General features: G+C 36.0%; 1 protein-coding gene across 9 annotated transcripts in view; it reads right to left on the reverse strand.

Moving 5' to 3' along the window:
- Positions 1 to 23,645, reverse strand: part of AHCYL2 (adenosylhomocysteinase like 2) — a 139,940-nt gene that overhangs the window by 17,977 nt on the left and 98,318 nt on the right. For 3 of the 9 annotated variants that reach the window (XM_074267952.1, XM_074267956.1, XM_074267954.1), the window contains exons 2-7: positions 16,454 to 16,562; positions 9,242 to 9,385; positions 8,249 to 8,349; positions 5,821 to 5,923; positions 3,974 to 4,068; positions 1,030 to 1,136 (exon numbers count right to left, since the gene is read on the reverse strand). In XM_074267952.1, coding sequence (XP_074124053.1) covers positions 1,030 to 1,136; positions 3,974 to 4,068; positions 5,821 to 5,923; positions 8,249 to 8,349; positions 9,242 to 9,385; positions 16,454 to 16,562 — 659 coding nt within the window. Of the gene's footprint in view, positions 1 to 1,029; positions 1,137 to 3,973; positions 4,069 to 5,820; positions 5,924 to 8,248; positions 8,350 to 9,241; positions 9,386 to 16,453; positions 16,566 to 19,190; positions 19,263 to 23,645 lie in introns of those variants that run through there. The other 6 variants (XM_074267951.1, XM_074267955.1, XM_074267953.1 and 3 more) reach the window with 3 other exon arrangements.

Here is a 23,645-nt window from a genome sequence, read left to right on the forward strand (position 1 = left end):
TATATATTTATACTATTAGATACAAGAAGCTTAAATAGAAAATTATCTCAGAGAGAAGAGTATAAAAATAGGGAAACGGCCTGGAAATGGCTCTTGCAAAAGGTAGGGTTTCAACAGTCTTAAAGGAAATCAGGAAAGTGGATAGTGGGATATGAGGAGGGACAGCATTCCAAGTTTCAAGAACAGTTAGTGAAAAGGTATTGGGTTCAAGAGAAAATGATGTGTATAAGGATCAGTTAAAAGGCCAAAAGCTTGATTACAGTGTATATGGAAGGGAGCAGAGTAGAAGAGAAAGGACCAAGAAATCATGTTGGTAAGGGCTTCTGATGTGGAAGAGAGCACTTTTCATTTGATCTTGATGGTCATTAGGAACCACTACTGGAATTTACTGAGTAAAGGGTGAGATGGTTAGACCTGTACTTTATAAAAACCATTTTGGCAGACTTGTGGGTATAAGTATCTGTACCTAGGGAATGACTATATAAGCAGAGAGAAGGGGAAATGCTGTGAAGGTAGGAATGGTAAGATCTGACAATCCATTTGGATACAAGGGGGAAGAGTGCAAGTGAGGAGTTGAGGATGACACAGCTTGAAATCTGGGTGACTGGGAGATAACGTGCTCTTAACAATAACAAGAACATTAGGAAGAGGGGACAGTTTCAAAGGAAAGATCAGCTCGACCAATGTGGTTCTAAGGGTAAAATAAAAATAAAAACTTATTACAATCAAATTATGCTACAATTTCCAGCATGGGAGGGAGAACTTATATTTATGTCATACTTTATGACTTACAAAGTACTTTCTTCACAATAATCTTGTAAGGTAAGTACTATTACTTTTTCAATGAGGCAACTAGCTTATTGAAATTCAAAAATTTGCCTGAAGTTACAAACACATATACGAGAGACCTAGGACTTGAACTAGGGTATTCTAACCTACAATATTCTTTCCATTATAGCACACTATGTTGGTTAAAAAAAATGATGAATCTAGGCTATATAAAGCAAATGTTTCCATGATGCTTCTTACCTGTGAACTCCTGTAACACTCTCTTCTACTATACCCTTGATTTTCTTAAACATGTTGGGATACTTCTTATAAATCCAATGGGTTAGGTCTCCTCCATCATCCAGGATCTGCAAAAATAAGTACTGTAATAATTATACTATTCAATTTGTTGATAGGCTTATGGTTACACTTGTTCCTCTGGGTCTCATTCTAGAATCTGACTTATTTACTAACTGACTTTTCAATTCTTCAGGTTTATTACAAAAATCACCCTAAATATATGCAATCAATGACTTGCAGTCAATGCTAAAAATTTGCAAAAAAAATCTCTAATGATTACACTGGAATGAATTTATGAATGGTATAATGGATTAGAGTTATATTTCTCACAGCAAAATGATCTTCCCATATGGCATTCTCTATATATCAAGACCAAATCAAAAGTCCAAATGATAAATTTCTTGCACTCAAAAGGGTTAGGTCAAAATGCCTAATTAGGAGTTGACATGCAAGATATGTCCGGATCTACAATGAAGGCACTTAACTGAATTTAAAAAGTTTACATCACCTGGGCATTAGAAGAAGTGAGCAATGTGATTGTGTCAATGTCAATGGTAATTGAAAGTATAGAGAGAATGCAAGAATAAATATTCTGAATTTCTGGGGGGAAAAAAAAAAAAAGATAGGCCAGCTGAATTTGATTTCAATTTCTGAGAAAACTGTAAAATGTATTGCTAAAGAGATGGTTGGTGAACATAAGTGTAGGTAATATGAGACAAATCTTTTTTTTTTTCTGACAAACTTAATATACTAGTAGATAAGGGGAATTATATAGATGTAGTTTATTTAGTTTTTTTTTTTAATATTAAACTTTTGTTATTCTGAATTTGACAAAACACTAACAAAACTTTCCTATTACTCTTGAGAATAGTGAAACAAATGGAAACACTGGATTACAGATTCCTACCTTTTCCCCTCCAATTTTCACATTTCCTTGGGTTCACAGAAGGTAGCTGCTGCCTTCCTTAATCATTAATGAATATAACCAATGAGAATGGAATATATTATTTTGGTTATAAAAATATTTTTAATCACTCTTTAGAAATCTCCAGGATGGTAGAAACCAAGAAAAACCACTAGACCTTGATAGAGCTCAAAGCATCAGATGTAAGACCACACTTTTTTGGAGTAAAGCTTTCCCTGACATTATCTTATTCTTTTTCAACTAACCATAGGAATTTTATACAGTTAACAAACATTCTGGTATAAACTTGTGTTTCTTGTTGGTTGAATTATGGCTTTCTTCCTCTGGAAAAATCCCTTTATTTTTATTTTTCCATTCTTTCCCACAATTGTTAAATTCCCTATTAGTATATGGTCAGTTAAAATTTCCAAGGCATTCACCCTAAGTCCATAAACTAGAAAAAACTACCTCTCTACTTGGCACAATAAGACAAGAACAGAGATAAACCATACACACACACACACACCCACACCCACACCCACACACACCCCGCACTATGCTATCTCTGTAGTAGTCTCTGTTCCTCTGATCTGATCCTGGACTTAACATTCTCTATACTCCGAGGCAGGTGAAAACAGAGCATAGAAAACTAGGTCTGGAGTTAGGCAGACTTACATTCAAATCCAGATTTTAAATACTTACCAGCTGTGTGACCATGGATAAGTCACTGAAACCTGTTCTCCCTCAGTTTCCTCAGTTGTAAAATGAGAATAATAATAATAGCACCTACCTCCCAGAGCTGTTGTGGGGATCAAATGAGATAATATTTGTAAAATATTGCTGTGTAAATTCTTATCTTCCCTTCCCTTTTGGTTGCAAACAATGATTAGGTTCAGTAATTTAGGGGTTTCTGAGTTAATTCACTAATCTTTCCTGGTGGTATGCAGGAGTGCTGTGAAAAATAACCAATGACTATCTTTTTTTTTTTCCTCCCCCTGAGGCTGGGGTTAAGTGACTTGCCCAGGGTCACACAGCTAGGAAGTGTTAAGTGTCTGAGACCAGATTTGAACTCGGGTCCTCCTGAATTCAGGGCTGGTGCTCTATCCACTGCACCACCTACCTGCCCCCCCCAATGACTATCTTTATACACCTCTGTCTCTTTTAGTCAGCATCCAAATGTGCCATTCATCTCTAAGTCTCTAATCTTCTTTAAGCAGAACAGTCAGGTTACTTTTATAATGGTGGTGGTATTGGTGAATGTTGAAGAGTGAAATGGAAATATCTTGAATGTTTTACACAGAAGTTTCTTTAGGACCTATAGAAGTTTACAATGATCAGGCTTTTGGGGGAAGCTGTTTCCATAATATGGAATGTCTGAAATTTGGGAAAACTTTTAATGCCATTGATTAATATAAATGCCCTCAAACAAATAATCAATTTCTCTTGTCATCTTTTATTTGAAAAATCTTTTCATCAATATTAATCAAGGCACTTAAGGTTTTTGTAAAATTCTACATTAGAAGAGTCCAACCATAGAAAATTCCCTAAAATCCCTGGAAAAAATTCAGGTAAACTGTCACTGATGATAATAGTAATGATAGTTAATTTTGAAATAGTGCTTTCTATATACCAGATACTGTGCTACGCACTTTACAATTTCCTTCTCTTCTAATTCTCTCAAGAAGCCCAGGAGACTGATGCTAATATGATCCCATTTTACAGAGGCAAATAGAGGTTAAGTAACTTTGCCCAGGGTCACACAACTGGATTTGGACCCCAGATCCAGCTCTCCATTTACAATACCACCTAATTGTCTCCCAGCTTTTCTAAAAAGCTCTTAAGGAAAGGAAACCACAAACGACTGGCCTATCTGAAACATCCTAGAGCAAGGCCTTCCTCCCAAAGACCTTGCACTGTGTCTGGTTCCTGCCTAAGGCCACGCTTTGAGCCCCACACAGCTGCTGGCCAGACCACCCCTGCCAATCCTGGGATCCGACCCACCATGTTGGGCTGCCACCCCTCTACATTCACGCAGCGGTCAATGCACCACCAGAAGTCATCTTCTGATTCTCCTTTCCACGCAAAGACAGGGAATCCTGTGGGAAAAAGACAAAGAGATACCATTGAAGGCTTGGGAGGAACCTACAGTGGAGGCAGAAGGTCCTAATACCCCTAGCTACCCCCTGCCCACAGATGGAACCCCGGTGCTAGTATTTACTCTCTGGCCACTTCCTTCAGTGTCTGCTCAGAGACTTCCTGCCTTTTAAGGTGTTTTCTGCTTTCATATGTCTAGAGAGCAAGGGAATCCAAAGCATAGCCATGTTTTCCTCTAATGCTAAAAGGTGTGGCAAAGAAACAAATCAGGGGCAAGTTCCTCCTCCTCCTTCCACACTGCACAGACTGCCCCACAAACATGCCTGGAGTTCCCTTTTCCTTTGTCCAGACTGCTCCCCATCCAACTCTATACTTAAATGTTCATTCTCCAGTGAAGGCCTAGCTCAAGGGGTCACCCATATTCCTTCCCAATCACATAGCTACAAGTACTAACTTTTCTGGACTTCATTGGCAACTTAATTATACATTTTTTAAGGCTATGTACCACACATCACAACATTTATCATATTAGTTATTTGGATATTAAATTATCTCACACACTAGATTTTAAATTACTTAAATGTAGGTATTTCCATCTGATTCAATTTTACACAATCAACAGAGTCCTTATCTGGTGTTGTGAATACAGGTGGGATATACTAACAGAGAACTTAAAACTAGAAGAGGCTTTAGAGATAATAAAGTCAAATCCCTCATTTTATAAAGGGAGAGGCAGAGGCCTAGAGCACTGATCTGGCAAGCAGGCCAGATGAGCAGAAAGCTGGGATTAGAATGACGCCCCAATTCCTAAATTCAGGACTTTTTGCACTTTGCCAAAAGCCTCTAAAGGCTGAAAGAAATAAAGTGCTATAGTTATTAGTGAAGGCAAAACAAAAGGTCAGGTTTTGAAAGGGTTTCCAAAGTTCACCTCTATCATGCTCCCAGGAATTGAAACCCCAGGGTGTCAGCAATTGAGGGCAAGGGTCAGAAATAAATCTAAGAGCCTAGATTTACTTCATTTCCCTAGTCTTCCAGGGACAGAAATTTGGAAGTTATGATCAAATATTCATTTTTCAGGTTGATCTCTTAATTAGTGAGGCAGAAATACTGAGTTTTAAATGAAGGTAAATTATTTATAGGAAAATAGGAATGTACTATTTTGGTGGTTGACTCTCCAGTCTACATCTCTTTCTGGGTAAGGAATCCATAATATTATCTTTTAAAGAGAAAACATATTTATTTATTTATTTTCCCCCTGAGGCTGGGGTTAAATGACTTGCCCAGGGTCACACGGCTAGGAAGTGTTAAGTGTCTGAGACCAGATTTGAACTCAGGTCCTCCTGACTTCAGGGCTAGTGCTCAATCCACTGCACCAACTAGCTGCCCCGAAGAAAACATATTTAAAGACAAAATCATAAGTGTCTAAATAATATGTCAAAATATCTGATCCAATACTACAGTAACTAATAATACAGCATAAACCAATCTTCAATAATGGTTACACATTAGATGACTGTATAGTATCAAGTCAACTTCATTATAAATGATAGGAGAGAAGCAAAAATGGAAGATTAGAAAAAAAAATTCCATATCTGGTACTCATGCCACCTGGGGAGAAGAATCCTATAGTTGGTAAGGTTCTGGCAGACTCGAGTAAAGCACTTACATTAAACAGATAGATACCCATTCTCTCCCTCATCCTCTTCCCCCAGGTCCCATTTTGTATAAAGCATAGTGAACAGTCATTTTCCTACCACTTTCTGCAAGAGCAGCAGCCACTTCATTGAGGGTAGAGTAGATGTTGCAGGCAGCCCATCGACACTGAGCCCCTAAAGCACTCAGTGTTTCCATGAGTACCTACATTAAGGAGGACAAAGAAATACAGGGGTCATTGAGGATGGCTCCAAAAGCAAACAGCCAAGGAGAGAGGTTGCTAGCATTGACTTGTTTATCAGAAACAAAAGTGTTCATTATAAAGCATTCTAAATTCCTCCACTAGCTCTTTTTTTTCTTTTTTTTCCTGAGGCTGGGGTTAAGTGACTTACTTGCCCAGGATCAGACAGCTAGGAAGTGTTAAGGGTCTGAGACCACATTTGAACTCAGGTCCTCCTGAATTCAGGGCTGGTGCTCTATCCACTGCGCCACCTAGCTGCCCCCCCCCCACTAGCTCTTGATGCTAGCTAGAAGAGACTCTCAGCTTTGTATGTGAGAGTATGAGATTTATCCACAAAAGCAGTATGAACCAATTTGGAAAAATTAATAGAATTACAATTTATCTGAATGGCTATAATCAAGGGGTATCAAGAATTAGGGCTTAAAGTGAGAAAGAAGAAGAAAGCAGGAAGGAGAGAGGCTGACGGGAAGGAGGGGAATACTTTTTTTATCCCCACAAAGATCGGGGAATCCTAGATACAGTCCCTGGAATTCTACCCAAATTCATTTGTTGATATTTTCATAAAGAGAAGGGCTTTTAATTAATGTATTACACTAACCATGGCTCAAGATGTACTCTATCCCATATAACAATAACCACCCAGTTATCAGTACCTTCCATTATGAGTGTATATTATATATATATTATTATATATAATATATTATATATATTTTAGCCACTAAGGCTATAATCCAGACTAGGTGTTCTTAACCTAAAGTTATGTGACTTTGCTTTTAAAAATATTTTCAGGGACATGGCTCTTTTCAACAGCAAGGTGATTCTGGCCAATTCCAATAGACTTATGATGGAGAGAGCCATCTGCACATACAGAGAGAGTACTATGGGGACTGAATGTGGATCACACATAGTATTTTCACCTTTTTTGGTTGTTGTTTGCTTGCTTTTTATTTTCTTTCCTTTTTGAGCTGATTTTTCTTGTGTAGCATGATAAATATGGAGATTACATATACAGGAATTGCACATGTTTAACCTATATTGGATTATGTGTTGTCTAAGGAAGGGAGTGGGGGAAAGGAGGAAGAAAAATTTTGGAACACATGGTTTTTGCAAGGGTGAATTTTAAAAACTATGCATGATTGTTGTTGTAGTTGTGAACGGATCCAACCATTCTGGAGAGCAATTTGGAACTACATTCAAAAAGTTATCACACTGTGTATACCCTTTGATCCAGTAGTGTTACTACTGGGCTTATATCCCAAAGAGATTTTAAAGAAGGGAAAGGGACCTATTTGTGCAAAAATGTTTGTGGCAGCCCTTTTTGGGGTGGCTAGAAACTGGAAATTGAAGGGATGCTCTTCATTTGGACAATGGCTGAATAAATTGTGGTATATGAATGTTATGGAACATTATTGTTCCATAAGAAATGATCAGCAGGAGGAATACAGAGGCTTGGAGAGACTTACATGAACTAAGTGAAATGAGCAGAACCAAGAGATAATTATACACTTCAACAACAATACTACATGATGATCAATTCTGATGGAAGTGGCTATCTTCAACAATGAGAGGATATAAATCAGTTCCAATTGAGCAGTAATGAACAGAAACAGCTACACCCAGAGAAAGAACACTGGGAAATGAGTATGGACCACAACATAGCATTTCCACTCTTTCTGTTATCGTTTGCTTGCATTTTTGTTTTTTCTTCTCAGGTTATTTTTACTTTCTTTCTAAATCTGATTTTTCTTGTATAACAAGATAACTGTATAAATATGTATACATATATTTAACATATACTTTAATATATTTAACATGTATGGGACTACCTGCCAGGGGAGGAGGGGAAAAATTGAAACAGAAGTTTTTGCAATTGTCAATGCTAAAAAATTACCCATGCATATGTTTTGTACATAAAAAGCTATAATAAAAAAAGAAAACCATGCATGTGTTTTGAAAATTAAAAGCTAAAAAGAAACTAAAAATATTTTCATAACTGTATTCCAATGTAACTAAGTTTCCTTTTTAATCTTAAGTATTTTATTTTATATATTTTAATACATTATTCTGAGAAAGCCATTTCTCAGGCTTCCACAGACTTCATTAGACTGCCAAAAGGGTCCTGACATGAGAAAGATTGAGAACTCTTTGTCTAAACAACATTCTGGTGATACTGGAAAAGTATGGAGATATAGCTCCACAGATGACCCTATTCTCCTAACCCCACGTAAAAGATTCTATTCCATCCTTCAGCAGATCACCTCCTATTTATGAAAGGAAAAGAGACTCACCGCGGTCTGAGCAGTGATGTGAGTGCAGCCCACAATCTTGGCTCCAGCCAAAGGTTTTTCTCCCTGAGCTCTCTTCCTCAAAGCCATCAATGCTGGCATCTCTGGAAGGGATCAAGACATACCACAATAAGAGAGTAAGGCTTTTGAAAGGAAGAAGAAAAAAAAATAAAAACTTGAGCCTTTGGTAAGATTTAATCAATCAACAAATATTTATGAAGTGTTGATTATGTCCCAGATGTGGTGTTTAGCACTGTGTGCCTAAAAACAGTGAGACAGTCCTGATAAGAAGCTTACCTCTTCCTAAATGGATATGACATGTTCATAGATAAACAAATTAAAATAAATACAAAGTGGTTTTGGAGGAAGGAAAATGAGCAAAGTCTTTTTGAAAGAAGTGATCCAAGCTGAGCCTTAAATGGAGCTAACAGTTTCCAAGAGGCAGAAGGGAGGAAAAAGGACATTCCAGGCATGAGGGACAGTGCCTGAAAAGACACAGAGACCTCAAAGAGAAATGTTTTGAGCAGCAAACTTGTGTACAAAACTCAGAAGGGCAGGTAATACATAATCAGTCTGAAAGGAGAGGCTGGAACAATACTGGGAAGAGTTTTTAATGTTAGAACTGAGCTTGTAATAAATCCTGGAGACAATAAGGCACCATTGAAGTTTCTTCAGAAGGGGAATGAGAAGCGCTAAGTATTATTTAACTGGGGGTCCCTCAGATGAGAAGCTTACAAATATTCCAGAGTCCTAATTCCTTCCAGTTTTTCCCTCCTTTCTTCCTGGGGGGCAGGGGGGGAGAGTGGAGTAGGAACAGAAATTCCTCTGAGTACAAATGTTCACCTTCTTCCAGAAGCACTCTCTAAGCACAGATCTCTTTCATTACTAGTATTAAGTTTCATTCTGACCTCCACTAGTTCTCTTAAGACATAATCGAGGTAATAGTTGTCAAAGGGAGACAAGGCATTGAGTTTAGAAATTGTTTGCCTTCTTTACCTTGCTCTGCTATTTCAATTTCTCGCCGGCCAAACTCTGCCTGTTTGATGTTCTTGACACAGAAGTCACTGCTACCCTTGGAGTTCTTCTGCTGTTTGTCCCGTGGGGAAGTCTCATCATCAGAACTATCTGTGTACGAAGCCGCTGGAGAAAGAAAATAAGAAAACTTCAGGAAAAAAATTATTTTCCTCTTAGATCTCAAAGCATCTGTGTGGAACAGCATCAACTACAAAAACAATCAAAGACTCTCAGAGTAAGAAAAAAAAAAGCAAAAAAGGAGTTTATTATGATTTCTGGAGAAAGGGCATCTCCCATTTGATAAGATCTTATTAGTAAAAGGAGTGCTAAGTAAAAATTGCAAAACAGGAGACGAAATAGCCAGAAGGCCCCATCACCCAATCTGACCTTTTCTCCCATAGTTTGGGGGAATCTGGGCTAACATCCTAATCAGAAATTATCCCAGAAATAAAAGAACAAATTGCCTTAAATATTAAGACAAGGTGGAAAATAGGAAAGGAGGAACACCAGCAATTGTTTTTTTTAGTTATAGCCCTACTCATTGTAGTCTCAAGTCACAATTAAGTAAAGTTTAAGGCTATATTTCCATGAGAGCGTCTTACTCCGTTTATCCCATATACATGTTATCAGTTGATACCACGAATTAGTATATCAATAATTCCCAACCACATTATAATCATCCAGTTTCCTGGTCACTTGGACATTTGTCAGATACATAAAGGGGGAAACCAGAGCTGCCTTAATCACTCACTATAGAAGGACTATCATCTACCCCCCAGAAGGAGGCAGCTAAGAGAGAAGTTCAGGAAGCTAGAAAGACAATTCCTTATGGTAACACTGGCCAAATGGTTGTAAACCAGAAAGATAGATGCATTATGCCATTTGCTTTATTAAACACTTAGTTCTGAAGGGAGAGTGGCTCTTACTCAAGAAACTATTATTAATATTAATATCATTAATAACACAATATTAATATTCTAATATTAATAATATTCAGAGGAATATTAAAAAACATTATCACAGCCAACAATACATGGATATCTAGAATGGGTCACATTTCCTACTACTTAGCAAGTAGTAGGTTGCAAAGCAAAGTCCAATCCAATAAACTGGAAAAGAAATGATTCCTGGACAAAACATTCAGTGTCATGCAAAAAGAGCTCAAGTGGCACCAATCCCCCATATTAAATACAATTAGGTATTCAGCATCATTCAACTTAACAAGATTCACATGCTTGTTGATAGGTACCAATAGTGAAAGATTCCAGGTAGTGACCTCGGTTTAGGGTGGATAAAGATACTCTAGATTTATTCACTGAGGTAGATTTCTTCTCTTTGGATCTGACCAACTAAGTACACTCTATTAGAGTAATAATACAATAATAGAGTAATAGTGAGGGAAGGGACAGAAAGGATTAAGTAAAGTCTGGAAACTCTTTCCACCAACCCAGAGCAGCAACTCGGATGAAAGTTTAACAAAGTGGCCAGGGACCATTTATAAGTGAAATGACTTGCCCGGGGGAGTTCTTGAACCCATCTTCTTGATTAAGTCTGCCCCCTCCCCTCTTTTTTGTAGTTAAAGATGCTGGAAGGAAAAGAAAGATAAAATCTCTTAGGAACTTTATTACTGACTAAGCAGCTACCACTTTTATTCTCTCCAGTGGTTCCCTACTTCTCTTAAGGTTCTCTGTTCTTGCTCACCATGTATTCCTTGCTCAATGCCTATGTCTCTGGAGATAGCTTCTTCCTAACCAGGCTTCCAGCGTCTACGCAGCCCCATCTGCCTTCCAAAAGATTATGTGGCAGGATGTGTGGGAAGGGAAAGCTGTAAACGCCTGGGATTCTTTGGGACTATGGGGCTCTAATCCGATTATAGCCAGAGTATTAAGGCACTGTTGGAATTTCTGTTCAGAGGATTCATCTCCAGTTGGGCAAAAGAAGGCATGTCTGACTCTGCCCAATTGAATCGAGTAAAGGCAGTCCAAAAGATCTAGACAACAGGGGGCCAAGCAGCCTTTTCAGAGCTGGAATGCTGCCCTAGAACAAAGTCCCAACACAAGGCAATAAGAACGACACCAAGGGTGGTGAGAGGATTAGCAAGTCCCAAAGGAAACTTTTCTTCTAGAAAGGAGCTAACCTGGATAAAAAGTTGAAAACCCTCCCCCTCCTTTCACTTTTCTTGAGTGAGAGCTCAAAGTACCTTTGGCAACAGAATTTAGCAAGAACTGCTGGAGGGCAGTCATCTGTCTTGCAGATCAAAGCTCACCTGGAGGAGATGGCTAATAGCCTTTCCTTCCCAGCAACCCAGAACCAGAAGCACAAGATAGCACTCTCCAATGCAATCAGCATGTACACAGACATTCTGGACTCCCAAATCACTTCTTAGGGTTATCCCTTTAGAACTGGGAAGTACCTTCAAGTACTTCACTCTTTCTTTCTTTCCTTTCCTATCTTTTTTTTTTTTTTTTTAAATCAATTAAGCAAACTGAGAATCAAAAACATTACCTGACAGAGTCACTACCACACAGATAAGTATCAGAGGTAAAAATTGAACCAAGTCTTCCTGATTTCAAATTTGGAATTCTCAATCTTAATACAAATTCTTATTCATTTCTTGTTCAAGATATTGTTCAATACTATATAAAACCTGAAGTCCTTAACAATTAAAAGATTCTAGGAGAGAAGTTATTAGTTTTGTGTCACTGATACCTTTGGCAGTCTGCTGAACCCTAAGGACCTCTCCTGAGAATAATGTTTTTAAAAACATAAAATGAAATACATAGGGATAAGAGAAACCAATTATATTGAAATGCAATCATCAATTTTATTTTTAAGTTCACAGACTCCAAGTTGAAGAACCTCTAATAGAGGCATAGAGGTATAGTGGAAAGAATACTGGATGTCAGAAGACATGGATTCTAGTATTGGTAATATTATTAATTAGCTATGTGACTGGCTAAGACTTTTAAGCTGTTTAGATTTCAGTGAATTTATCTGTAAAATGAAGGATTTCAGTAAGATGATTTCTAAGGTCCTGCTGAGCTCTAAGGTTCCATAAAAGTCTTATGGAATAGAAAAGGAACTAGACATGTTATGCTTGTTCCTTCTAGTATTCTTTGCTTGACTTCTAACTCTAGTTAACCTCAGAAACAGCAAAACTTTGGAACTTTAACTTTAAAGACCTAGACATTGACATGACCCAGGGCTACCCACCCCTACAGCCTAATAAAGTGTGTGTGCAGGATCTTTCTTTTATGGCAACAGTTCTATTTCTAGAGCCTTACAAAAGAGGCTGGAAGAAAAGACCATTCAAGATGTCTCCTTTATAGAAGGAACTTAATATGAGTTGAGTTTTTTTAAGAAGTGTTTTTAATTGCTAGTATACTGTGGAGGCAATGAACACATTTTTTAAAATGAAATAAGCAACAGGTGAGAGGGATAATGATCTAAATCAATACATGGATCTAAAGTTTTGATCAAGATTAGTCCCTGATTGACTTATCCTCAGTCTACCTCTAAAAATTACCTTCCTCTTTCCACCAACAGAAAGTCAAGCAAATGACAAAATGACAAAAAAGATTGGCCCATTTTTAATAATGCAACAATATTACCAGGAGCCACATCCTTATTTGACAATTGTCTTATTTCTTGTTTGAGAAAGCAAACATGAGGGATACTGATTTATTTCTATTTTAGAATGGACTTCTAAGTTGGAAGGCTGATGCTTGTACTTTTCTGGCTGTGGCCTGATCAGGCAGCTGCTCCTTCTCAGCCCATGACCTAGACTTATATCCATGAATAAAATACAGACACCTGTAATGCAACTAGGAGAAACAGAATAGTCTTTTAATTAAAAATTCTAGGAGATCCAATCCTACTGAATTATAGAACTTTGTGAGTCACAGAATTCTTGAGTCCTCTCTTACTTTGCAAAAAGAGTTAAAAATGACCTGTGTGCTAGGTAACAGTATGAGAATTTATTGATTGGTTTTAATCCTTTAGGAAAAATGTGAAAAGTACTCAATACTAAATATATTCATCAGGCTCTTCTTGGGATTTTGTAACAGCTAGTCAGGAACTAAAGGGCACAGTTCTCCTACATCCTCTCTGTTATTAACTGTGGCAATTAATTAACCCATTGTAAAGGCTTTATTCAAAATATATCAACAAGAATGATCAGACTTTTAAATGTCTGTTCTCTTTCAAATTCAATAGTTGTTTTTTGGTGAGGTTTTTTTTTTGGCTTGGGGAAAAGCATTCAAGATACAAAATGCTTTCAAGAACCTATTCAACTAATTCTTGAAATGATTATAGTGTTATCTGGCAATGACAACAGAATGTAGCTCAGAACTACAGGCCTTGTCTTGGAAGGGGCTATGACTACAGTTTAGGCATGTGTCCTTTCTTCAAGAGGTTTTTTTCCCCCCTTTTTTTCATATGTGTGGTTATTTTTATTCTTTTCAGAGAAACTGTTTTAAAGTACTTTCATATATACAATAAGTAAAATCTAGGAATCCTTTCAAATAAATGTGAGGATGAAGCAGCAAGCCAATTCAATCTGGCTTTTCAAGCAGAAATATTCTCTCTCATCATCCACTTTCCATTACTTCATTTTATTTCCCAGTGTCTGTCTTTATGATAGAAAATTAGTTCTACCAAAGATGAGAAATCACACAATATATTAAATATAGAGAAAAGATAGCACTCATATCTCCAGAGTTCCTTCCTTTCACTATTTTTTTCTGATCAAGGTTTGTCTGAATGATCTTGATAAAAGTTTGAAAGAAAAAAAAAAAAAAAAAAAAGAAGATCTGGAGATGTTAACTGAGTAGTAGCTCAAATGAGCTAACAGTGTCATTCAGATGTTCAAGATGCAAATGCAATCTCAGTCTGTATTACTACTGTTCAGAAAACAGTACCAATGTACTCTATATTGGCCAGAATCAAAGTAGTAATATTCAATTCTGGGACTAATCTTTTAAGAGAAATGTTGACAAAGGTCTGATAGTCTAATGAAGCAGCAAGATTTCCAGTAAGAATTCAACAGAAGGATGCTGTAAGATGGGCCTTTTTTATTAGATAAGAGATCCTTCTAACTCAAGACACTCTGATTTTGTGTTCCTAAACAGAACATGCTTAACAAGAATAATTGTTTGTTCAGCCTATCCAAAAGACTTTTATTTTTGTATGGACACCAATTCAAATTCACCAATGGAACGTCAGAAGCAACTATGAGTTCATTGTAGTATCAAGCCACTCTGTTAAGATACTAGAGGAAAGGCTATTTTTCCTCCCTGAATATTAGGAAAACAAGAGAGAATATTCTTCTATAAAAGCATACTCTAAATTTGGTACAAACTTTCATCAAAACTAGAATTTACATTTAAATATTAAACACTTGTATAATTAATTTTCATTATTTTTTGTCTCTAGTGTTAAATTATGAATTTCCTTCTTACATTTATCTATTCTTGTTGTTTTAGCAGAAAAATTTAGCTACAATATTTGGGATTCTTCAGATAAAATTCATGGGAATTATGTCATGTGTCCTATTGTTCATAGCTTCAAGGACTAGACAAAGCTATGAAGGGGAAAGTTTAAAGAACACAGCTTAATCAGCTTAAAAAGTACAGCCAAAGAATTGTTTCAGCTCTATATAACCAAAAAACCTCCAAAAACACCCCCCCAAAAAAAACAAACACCCAACTCCAATAAAAAAAAACCCCATTTTTTCCCCTAGTTGAGTAGAGACCAAAAAGTAAAATTATTAGCCAAAACTGAGATTTTTAATAAAAATATGAAGTTAATATAAAAAGGTGATTATAATGAAGTCAATACAGAATAAAATAACATAATAAAGACTTGCTATGATAGGCTAGACTACAATTCATCCACTGGAGTACTGTCAGAGCCAACAAATGACAAAGTTGCTTTTTACGACGCCAGCTTCAAAAAGTTAAGAGAACACACATCCAAACCATTGCTAATTTCCTTAGATAATTATTTAACCCTTCTTAAAGCTGTTTATATTTCAGCCTGCATGACCTTTTAAAAGTATCAAGTTCTATCAAGTTTATTCACTATAATATAAAGCAGAATTTAAAAAAATATATTTCTTCTCTCAAGGCTTAGACCTTATCGCTTCCCTTTTATAATTCTAAAATTCCAGGATTTGAATAAATATGCTTATTTTATCAATTTCTTTCTTAATTCCATAAATTTGGATTATCTTCTTGATCACCATTTTCTTTCTGGACTGAAGAATTCTCTAAAAAAGATTCTGTCTATCTAAAAAATCTTTTCATTCCTTTTATCATTTCAATATCCCTTCTCTAAATCTTTTTCAGTTGTTAATGTTTTTACTAAACTGCAGACAAGATCTATACTTGGTACTCCAGGTATGATAAAAATTATTAGTAGAATATCCTAAATGATAAGGTTAAGATAATGTTTTTGTTATATTTATTATACTAAGTGAATCAAAGAACAAATATTTGAATATCTTTTAGTGGAAGACATTAATAACTTGCATTTTTTTTAGCCCTTTTGGACAATTTAGTCTTTTTAAAAATCCATTTAGGAACACTCAATCAATGTTTTCCAATAAAGATTTACAAGGACTAATAGTTTCTGTTCAGATTTCCAAGGTTCATCAAAACTTATACACCTAAGTTAATGCCAATGCAAAGCAGAGAAGGACATTATAGGCAAGGGAATAAAACAGTCCAGGAGAGAGGGCATTGGAGACAAAAATCTTACAAAACTTGTTTGAGCTAGCCAGAATGTCTTTATTGCTTCTTGAGGCAAAGCAAGTTTTCCTGGGTATTTGCAAGTATCCAGGACTTTGCTCTCATTTCTGCACAAATAGAAACGAGCATTCTAAGGATGGAAAAATACAATTCTTAAAATTTAGAGTTTTGTTGAAGGTATTATTACCTTTCTGGGTAAGTCCAAAAATAATCTTTTATAAATCTGTCCAGATTCTGTATGACAAAAATGATTTTATGAGTTAGAAATAAGTCCCCTCCCCCCAAAAAAGTTTTCCCTACACAGCCCCAAAGTTAAAGCCAATAATCCCACTTGAAATGTTGGTTTGAATTTCTACTAAGAAATGGATGTTACTCTCTCAATGAGGAGCTTACAGGCCCTTACAGGTTGGAATAAAAATAATATGAGCAGCTTTATATCACCCACCTGAGCTGTAGCTATCTGTAGATGACTGAGAGATGGAACGGGACAGAGAGCGGCGTCCAATCTTGGTGGGACGTTTGTTGAATTCTTGCTTTTGATCAGCAAACTGGATCTGCTGAGAGAAAAAAACAGTCCCAGTTACATCCACCAAAAGATATATCACATAAGAAAGACCAGAGGTCAATCAGAGCAATCCCCAACTTTACATGAAAGACTCTTTTCTTTCAGGTAAAGATGATTTGGATATTCCATCTAAACTTTGAAATGTTAAGACTCTTTGGTGAGGCTAGAATAATGTTTCTATAAAAATCCAGAATGTTTTCATTGCAAAATCTAAAGTCAACATCATATATATTGGCCATAACCCTCCAAACCAAATAAAATTTTAACTAAAAGAAATGCTTGAAGAATATGGTATTCTAATTAATCAAGTTATTGATCAGAAAGCACTACCTATATTAATTTTTAAACTTCCTAAGATTTTAAATTCACTTTCCTGCCTTAGTAAGAAGTAATTTAGTTTTTAATGATTCAGAGTCTTGTAAGACTTCAAGGCCATAATTCTGAAGAGTGTGATATACCATACTTTAAATAGATGGACTGTATGTACACACTCCCTCTAACATATGCCTTAGAAGTAGCTTTTCTGGAAATCTTTGCCATCTTCTACTTTTTACAAAAGATGAATGGGCACAGGATCCATTAATCAGGATTGTATTGTATAAAGAACACCTTGTCATTTTTGGCTTAAGAATTCATCTTTTCTCCTCAGGCTGAGTTCTTTCACAGTTGCTTAGAGATTCTACCATTACCATTCTGATATAATTGTAGGGGCTCTCTAGACATTGGAGTGTAGAAAATGACTCAATGTCAATATTACAACCATTTGAGTTAATCTAGTATTTTCATTTAAAGAAACTTGGTATTTTCATGTCACCATATTATTCTTTTCACTATCTCTCCAAAGTGTTGATGGGGGGAGAGGGAAGAAAGATACTGAAATTTTAATTATGTACATGAAATGGCTGGGTATGGTGGTTTAGCAGTTTACAGACCACTAACTTTACATTATTGGGCAGAGTCAGAAATTACTTTTTAAAAATTTATTTTGGTGTTCTCCCTCCCTTCTTGTCCTCTACTTTTCCTTATTCTAGTGTAACGGTATCAAACTCAAATTAAAAAGGAGGCACTAATCCATATATAAGGATCTTTGAGAGATTTTAGTTTTAAAATGTGTGATATCTGTGTTTTATTGCATTTTTATGTATTTTGTTAAATTATTTCTCAATGACATTTTCAATCTGGTTGGGGATGGGGGAGGAAGAGCTCAGCCAGGTATTAGACCTCCATGCTCTAGGCCACCTGCTTCAGAATTTGAGGGACATATAATTAAAGCAGCAAGATTTAGTGGATATATAGACTCAGAGTCTTGAAGAACTATGTTCAAGTCATTTAATATCTTATCTTAGTACTTCAGAAAACTTAATGCTTTAAGTTGTGGAGGCATTCATTTCTACTGGTAGAGGGAGGTTTCTCTCTGGGAGTTCTTTATACCAATGAAATTACAAATGCCATCCCCCAAAAAGCACAAAATATAACCTAATTCAACAAACATTTGTTTCAAAGAGAGTGATGTGAGCCTAGGCTATTATTTCTTTGTTGTCCTTGCTTTAGTAAATTTTATACAAATTACAAGAATGGTAAACCAAATCTAAAGATAAGAGGGGAAAAAACCAGAGTGGAATACCAGCCAAACATAGATGATGTTCTAGATATAAAAGTCTATGTCCAAACTCTTTATGAAGAAAGTCACATATTCTTTCTAGACTTCCAAGATACAGAAAAGGCAGCAAATCATCTCTCCATCAATACAATTGCACATTAAACAACTGACTAGAATGTTTCCTTTCCTTTCCTTTCCTTTTTTTTTTTTTTTAAAAGAAGCAATAGATATTGCTTAATTAGGTATTTAGTCTGTTTCATAACCTGGAGTAGCTAATTCATCCTGGAATTTGTAGCACTCTTTCTAATCTATAAACTCAAATTATACTAGTAACACTGCATTGTTTAGAAACTTAACTACCACTTTCTTAAACTACTTATTATGGGTTATAGTCTCTTCTTGTACAAACCCTCTCCACTTGTAATAGTTCCCCACTTGTAAAAACAAGTCCTAAGTTTAGGCACATCTTTAAAAACCCTTATGAGCAGAAAGTCAAGGCAAGGGAGTTTAAATTCTTATTTACTGGTTAGCAAATTGATTCTATTTGAGACCATGGAATCATGGAAACAAACTGATAATACAAAACTGAAGTCATGTAGAAAGGAGTTACTGTTTTCTAAGGGTCCTTTTCCACTTCCAGGAATGTAAAGCTGATATACATTTAACCCAAATGTCTACTTTTTGATACAGCAATCCGTTCCCCACCCTTCTATGATGCCCTGATGATCTCCATCATCTCTAGCTCCTAAAATTTCCTACCTCCTTAGGATTAATGTTAAATTCAAGGATTTATAAAATAAAAAACTCTTCACTCCATCTCCTTTATCTCCACAGAGAATCCTCTCCTTCCAATAGGCAGTGAGACAAAAGAAGAAAAGAGAGAGTGGAGAGATACTGATTCTATGCCATAGAGAGAAGGCTTCAGTTAAATACAAGAAGAAGGGGAAAGGGTGCAGAGAAGAAATATAAAGCCACTAGCTTCATACTACGGAGCAGCAGCAACAAATCCAGCCTCACCTGGGCTTTAATCCCAGAGTCTCCACTGACAATGTACTTCTTCTTGCTGCCCAACATAGTGCTGTGCTACCACCTATAACCCTCTCACCACCTTTCCAGTCCAAGGACCCTGGTGTCCAGTCTTTTTATACCTTCCCCATCAGCAAACTTGGCAGCTCTGGTTCCAGCTGGCTTTTTTAGTGGGGTTGTTGGTCTTTTCCTGGTCTGTCTGCAGCAGCAGCAGCAACAATCCCTCTGGCAGGAGAACCCCTTTATTTAATAAGATATTTCTACTAGCTGATCACCAGCCATTCCTAGTTCTTAGAGTAGTGGTGGTGATTTTGCTTTTTTTTTTTTTTTCTTCACCTAATTACAAAGATCTTCTGACCTCTAAACCTTAACAACAAGTTCCCCAACATGGCTCAACTTGCAAGCACATAACAATAGCTTATTTATATAACCAGTGCACTTTTTACTTGCTATAATTAACTTGCTAATTAGGTTCCTTTTTAACTACCTCCTCCCTTTTCTCCCCCAATGTCAGATGATTTCAGTTAACCTGGCCTCATTAGAAAAAAATTAACTACCAAGCCACTTCAACAATGAGGAGATTTATTATATTACTAAGAAAAAGTTTTAATATAATGCCAAGTAATTTGGAAGTCTCTGCCTAGCCTGCATTTCCCTCTGCCCTTGGTCAGGGCAGACTTGTACATCCAGGTTATTAAAGTGCTTCTCAAGTCTGCTGCATCACATAATTAAGCTATGTTATCTTTCCTATTAAACTGAGACCACAGGAAAGCTTCCCTTCTTTGTTCAAGAAGCTTCACTTCTAATTTGGGTTATCCTGCTTTCATTTCCCACATTTCAACATTTATTGTTTCTGGATGGAAAGTTGATGGCTCCCCTACCTCCCCAGAATTGTCAGAGGCCAAAAATCCTGCCAAATAAAGATGTTAATCAAACTACCACTACTAGTAGATGAAACCCTAATAAAATGATGTGATTAAATCTTGAGGTTCTCCTGTCAGAGCAATTATTAGAAATTCTTGGGGGGAGGTGAGGGAAGCCAAGGTAACACACACAACACCCCTACTCCCACAATTAAAAAAAGAAAAAAAAAGTCAGCTAGAACCAGATCTGAAGTCACTAAGATTGCTGGTGGGAAAGGAAAAAGATTAGAAAGGGACATGGTGAACACAGAGAAAATTAATCTTATGTTTGCAACATTAAAGAGAAAGGAACAGTAATCTGACTAGAAATTTTTCCTAAAAGAAGCAAGTTCATTTAAAATCAGCTAAGAGAGAGAATTTCCAAGTAAACTTAATTTTTATTAGGTTTGCAGGCAAACCAGCTTGGAAATAAGCTGTTTTCTTTGGATTTTTCTCAGTTTTGTGGCATATATGATTATGATCAAGAAAACTAGCCCAAGTTAACATGTACTAGGCTCCATTCTAATTTGTGGGCTTCTATATGTAGGACTATTTTTTTGATTGGTATCTAGGAATGTCACAAGAAACAGCTGATTTTTACCTACTGATACTAGCTTGATGTTGGAATAGTAATGTTGAGAATATAGTTATGATTATGACAACTGCTCATTTCTGGGATTTTAGAATCGTATCAACAAATCAACAATTATTTAGTAAGGGCCTCCTCTATGTCAGGCATTGTGCAAGGTGTTAAGAATACAAGTACAAAAAAAAAAAAAAAATCCTTACATTCAAGGGGTTTCCATTCTAATGTGAGATACTAGTACAAAGATTAACAGCACAAATATATGTTAATAACTACAAAGTAGTTAAAGATAGTTTGGGATAGAGGATATGACTAGCCAAGGGAATCAGGAAACTATGTACAGAAAATGGTGCTTGAATCCATCTTAAAGAAAGAGAGGAATTCTATATGAAATGGAGGTGAAGTAGTAGTATACTCCAGGTTCTGAGCCAAGAGATTGAGTGTGTATGTGAGGAACTGAGAGAAGGCCATTTTAGCTGGATCATAGAGCACAGAGAGGAAAGAAATGTCTTGGATTGTCAAAGGAATGGTTGAAACTAGGATGTGCAGAGCTTTAAAAATTAAAGAAGAGTTTACATTTTATTCTAGAGACAACAGGTGGCCACTGGAATACCCTGAGGAGAAAAGAGACATGGTCAGATCTGTGCTTAAAGAAAATCTCTTAGCAGCATGTAAGATGAACTTTAGTGGGGAGAGGCTAGGAGTTAAGGTTTTACAATAATTTAGGAAAGAGGTGTAAAATGTACTGCCCTTTCAGTGTTAAAGATGTAGTTGGGAAATATTTTACATGATAATTAAAAACATAACAAAACATAGATAACATTACACTTTAAAAAGAAGTCAATCGTGGTCCACAGAAATCTTTAGGCATAGGTTAGTAGCCTCTTTTCTATTTGAGTTTGACATCACTGAGCTAGGTAAGGAAGGCCTGAATGAACTAAAGTAGTTATTCGAGTACAGCAATAAGACAACTGATATAAGGACAAGTAGAAGAAGAAGAAACCAGGATAATGCCAATTTACACATGGGGGCAGGGTGTGGTGCTGTTGACAGAAAAGTTTGAACAAATGGAGGATTTTGAAAAGAAAGAAAATGAATTTCATTTTGAACATCATGAGTTTAAGATGTCTCCAGGACACACCATGTAAAATATCGAGTAACTACTGTATGTGCAAAGCAGTCTACGAGTCACCATAGATGGCACAAAAAAATACAGTACAATAAGAAACTGGGGGGGGGGGGAAACTTTAGAAATCTTTATTTAAATAATGTCAAAAGCAGAAGTCAGCTTCACTTTACACATTCCAGGTCAATATTAGCTGATGCTTACAAAAGAATTTCCTTACAAGGACAAGATGATGACAACTTCAAAGACAATAACTTAATGAGAAAATAAATACAGGTGCTAAAGGGGTTGCCTCAATAATCATTGCAATAATACTCCCATAACCAATCAGATTTATCAAATATTTTCCTTCAAGAAAGGCAATTTTTCTCTTTATTTCAAATTATTTTTATACTAAACTAAAAATCAATTTCCTTGATTTATCATATTTTTTTTTGCCTTTACTTTTTTCCTTTCTATCTAAAATGCTTCAACTGAACCTGCTGTATTTTAGTTTAAGTCATTGAAAATATTCTGCTACTCAGTTTGAACTTTTTGATTGGAAAAACAGATGGAAAGAGGTTTTTGCTCTTCAGTCACATTATGCTGAACAAGAAGGAATGACATGGAAATTTTATAAAATCAGCTTCTGTAAATATGTTCAGGTGCACACATATTTTTGTAGACTTATGCTGATTAGAACTTTTGCCATCTTTAAAACTTGCTTTTTACTCTTCTATTAAAGGTAGTAGATGTTTCCTAATAATGCAGTAGTATATTTGACCCTGAGACACAAAACACTTTTCTAGGTTTTTCACTCTGATATTGATATTGAGTATCTTTATGCATACAAGTCTACTCAACTACTAGCTGATATAAAGAAATACAATGCATTCATAATGATAAAAGAGATGATACAATATAATATATGAATTGAGTGACATGATTATAAAATTTAAAAAGATTATAAAAGTCATGAGTTCAGAAGAGGTAAAAGTCATTGTAGATTTTAATGCTCAAGAAAAGGCTTCAAAGAAAAGATCAAGCTTGAGTTGGACCCTGAAAAATGTTTGAAATAGTGCCTTTCTTATCTAAGGAGATAACTGCAGAATTCTATGATGGATAAAGTGCTAGTATCAATCAGGGAAGCCAAGGTTCAAGTCCTGCCTCTGACAAATAACTTGGTTAAGTCAATTAAAGTAACTTAATTCAGTGTTTCAGGTCGCTGAGTGAACCATTACCCTTATCTCAGCAGAAGGAATTTTCTTGCCATGAGTTCCCTATGCCAATGATATATAGGTCCAGACCTTCCTTCCCCATGGTGTTTCATCCATAAAAATCTGAAGATTCAAAAACCATTAACTATAATCACTAGAAAAACTCTGATATTGTTGGAGTTAAAAAGCCAAAGAGGAAAAAAAAATGAACCAAATATAAATTCTGATTAAATGAAATACTGAAATTTCTTGAATTTCCAGAAATATTGCAATTCTCTGTATAGTTTCTGGAGGTATGAGTTGGACAAGCAAGGGAAATATATAATAAATACAAATTCTTTTTTAAAAAATATTTAAGGGAAAGTGGTTCTAAAAGTCCTTCTCAAATGTCAATTTTTTTTTCCTGGAATGGCAGTTGAACTAACTCTCTTGAAGTTAGAACATAGATCCAAATTTCTAGCAACCTAAGTCTCTTAAAAACTATTTCAGTTTTATTATACTACTTTGCCTGTCCAAACTCATGTTATTCTGTGACTTCCCACTTAATCTTTCTTTTCTGTTTTAAAAATATTTACATGATTGTAAATATAGATAGCAGAACACAAGGAACAAATGAGAGTCATGGTCTGCTTGAAG

This window comes from Sminthopsis crassicaudata, chromosome 5, assembly GCF_048593235.1.
Source record: "Sminthopsis crassicaudata isolate SCR6 chromosome 5, ASM4859323v1, whole genome shotgun sequence".
Taxonomy (NCBI): domain Eukaryota; kingdom Metazoa; phylum Chordata; class Mammalia; order Dasyuromorphia; family Dasyuridae; genus Sminthopsis; species Sminthopsis crassicaudata.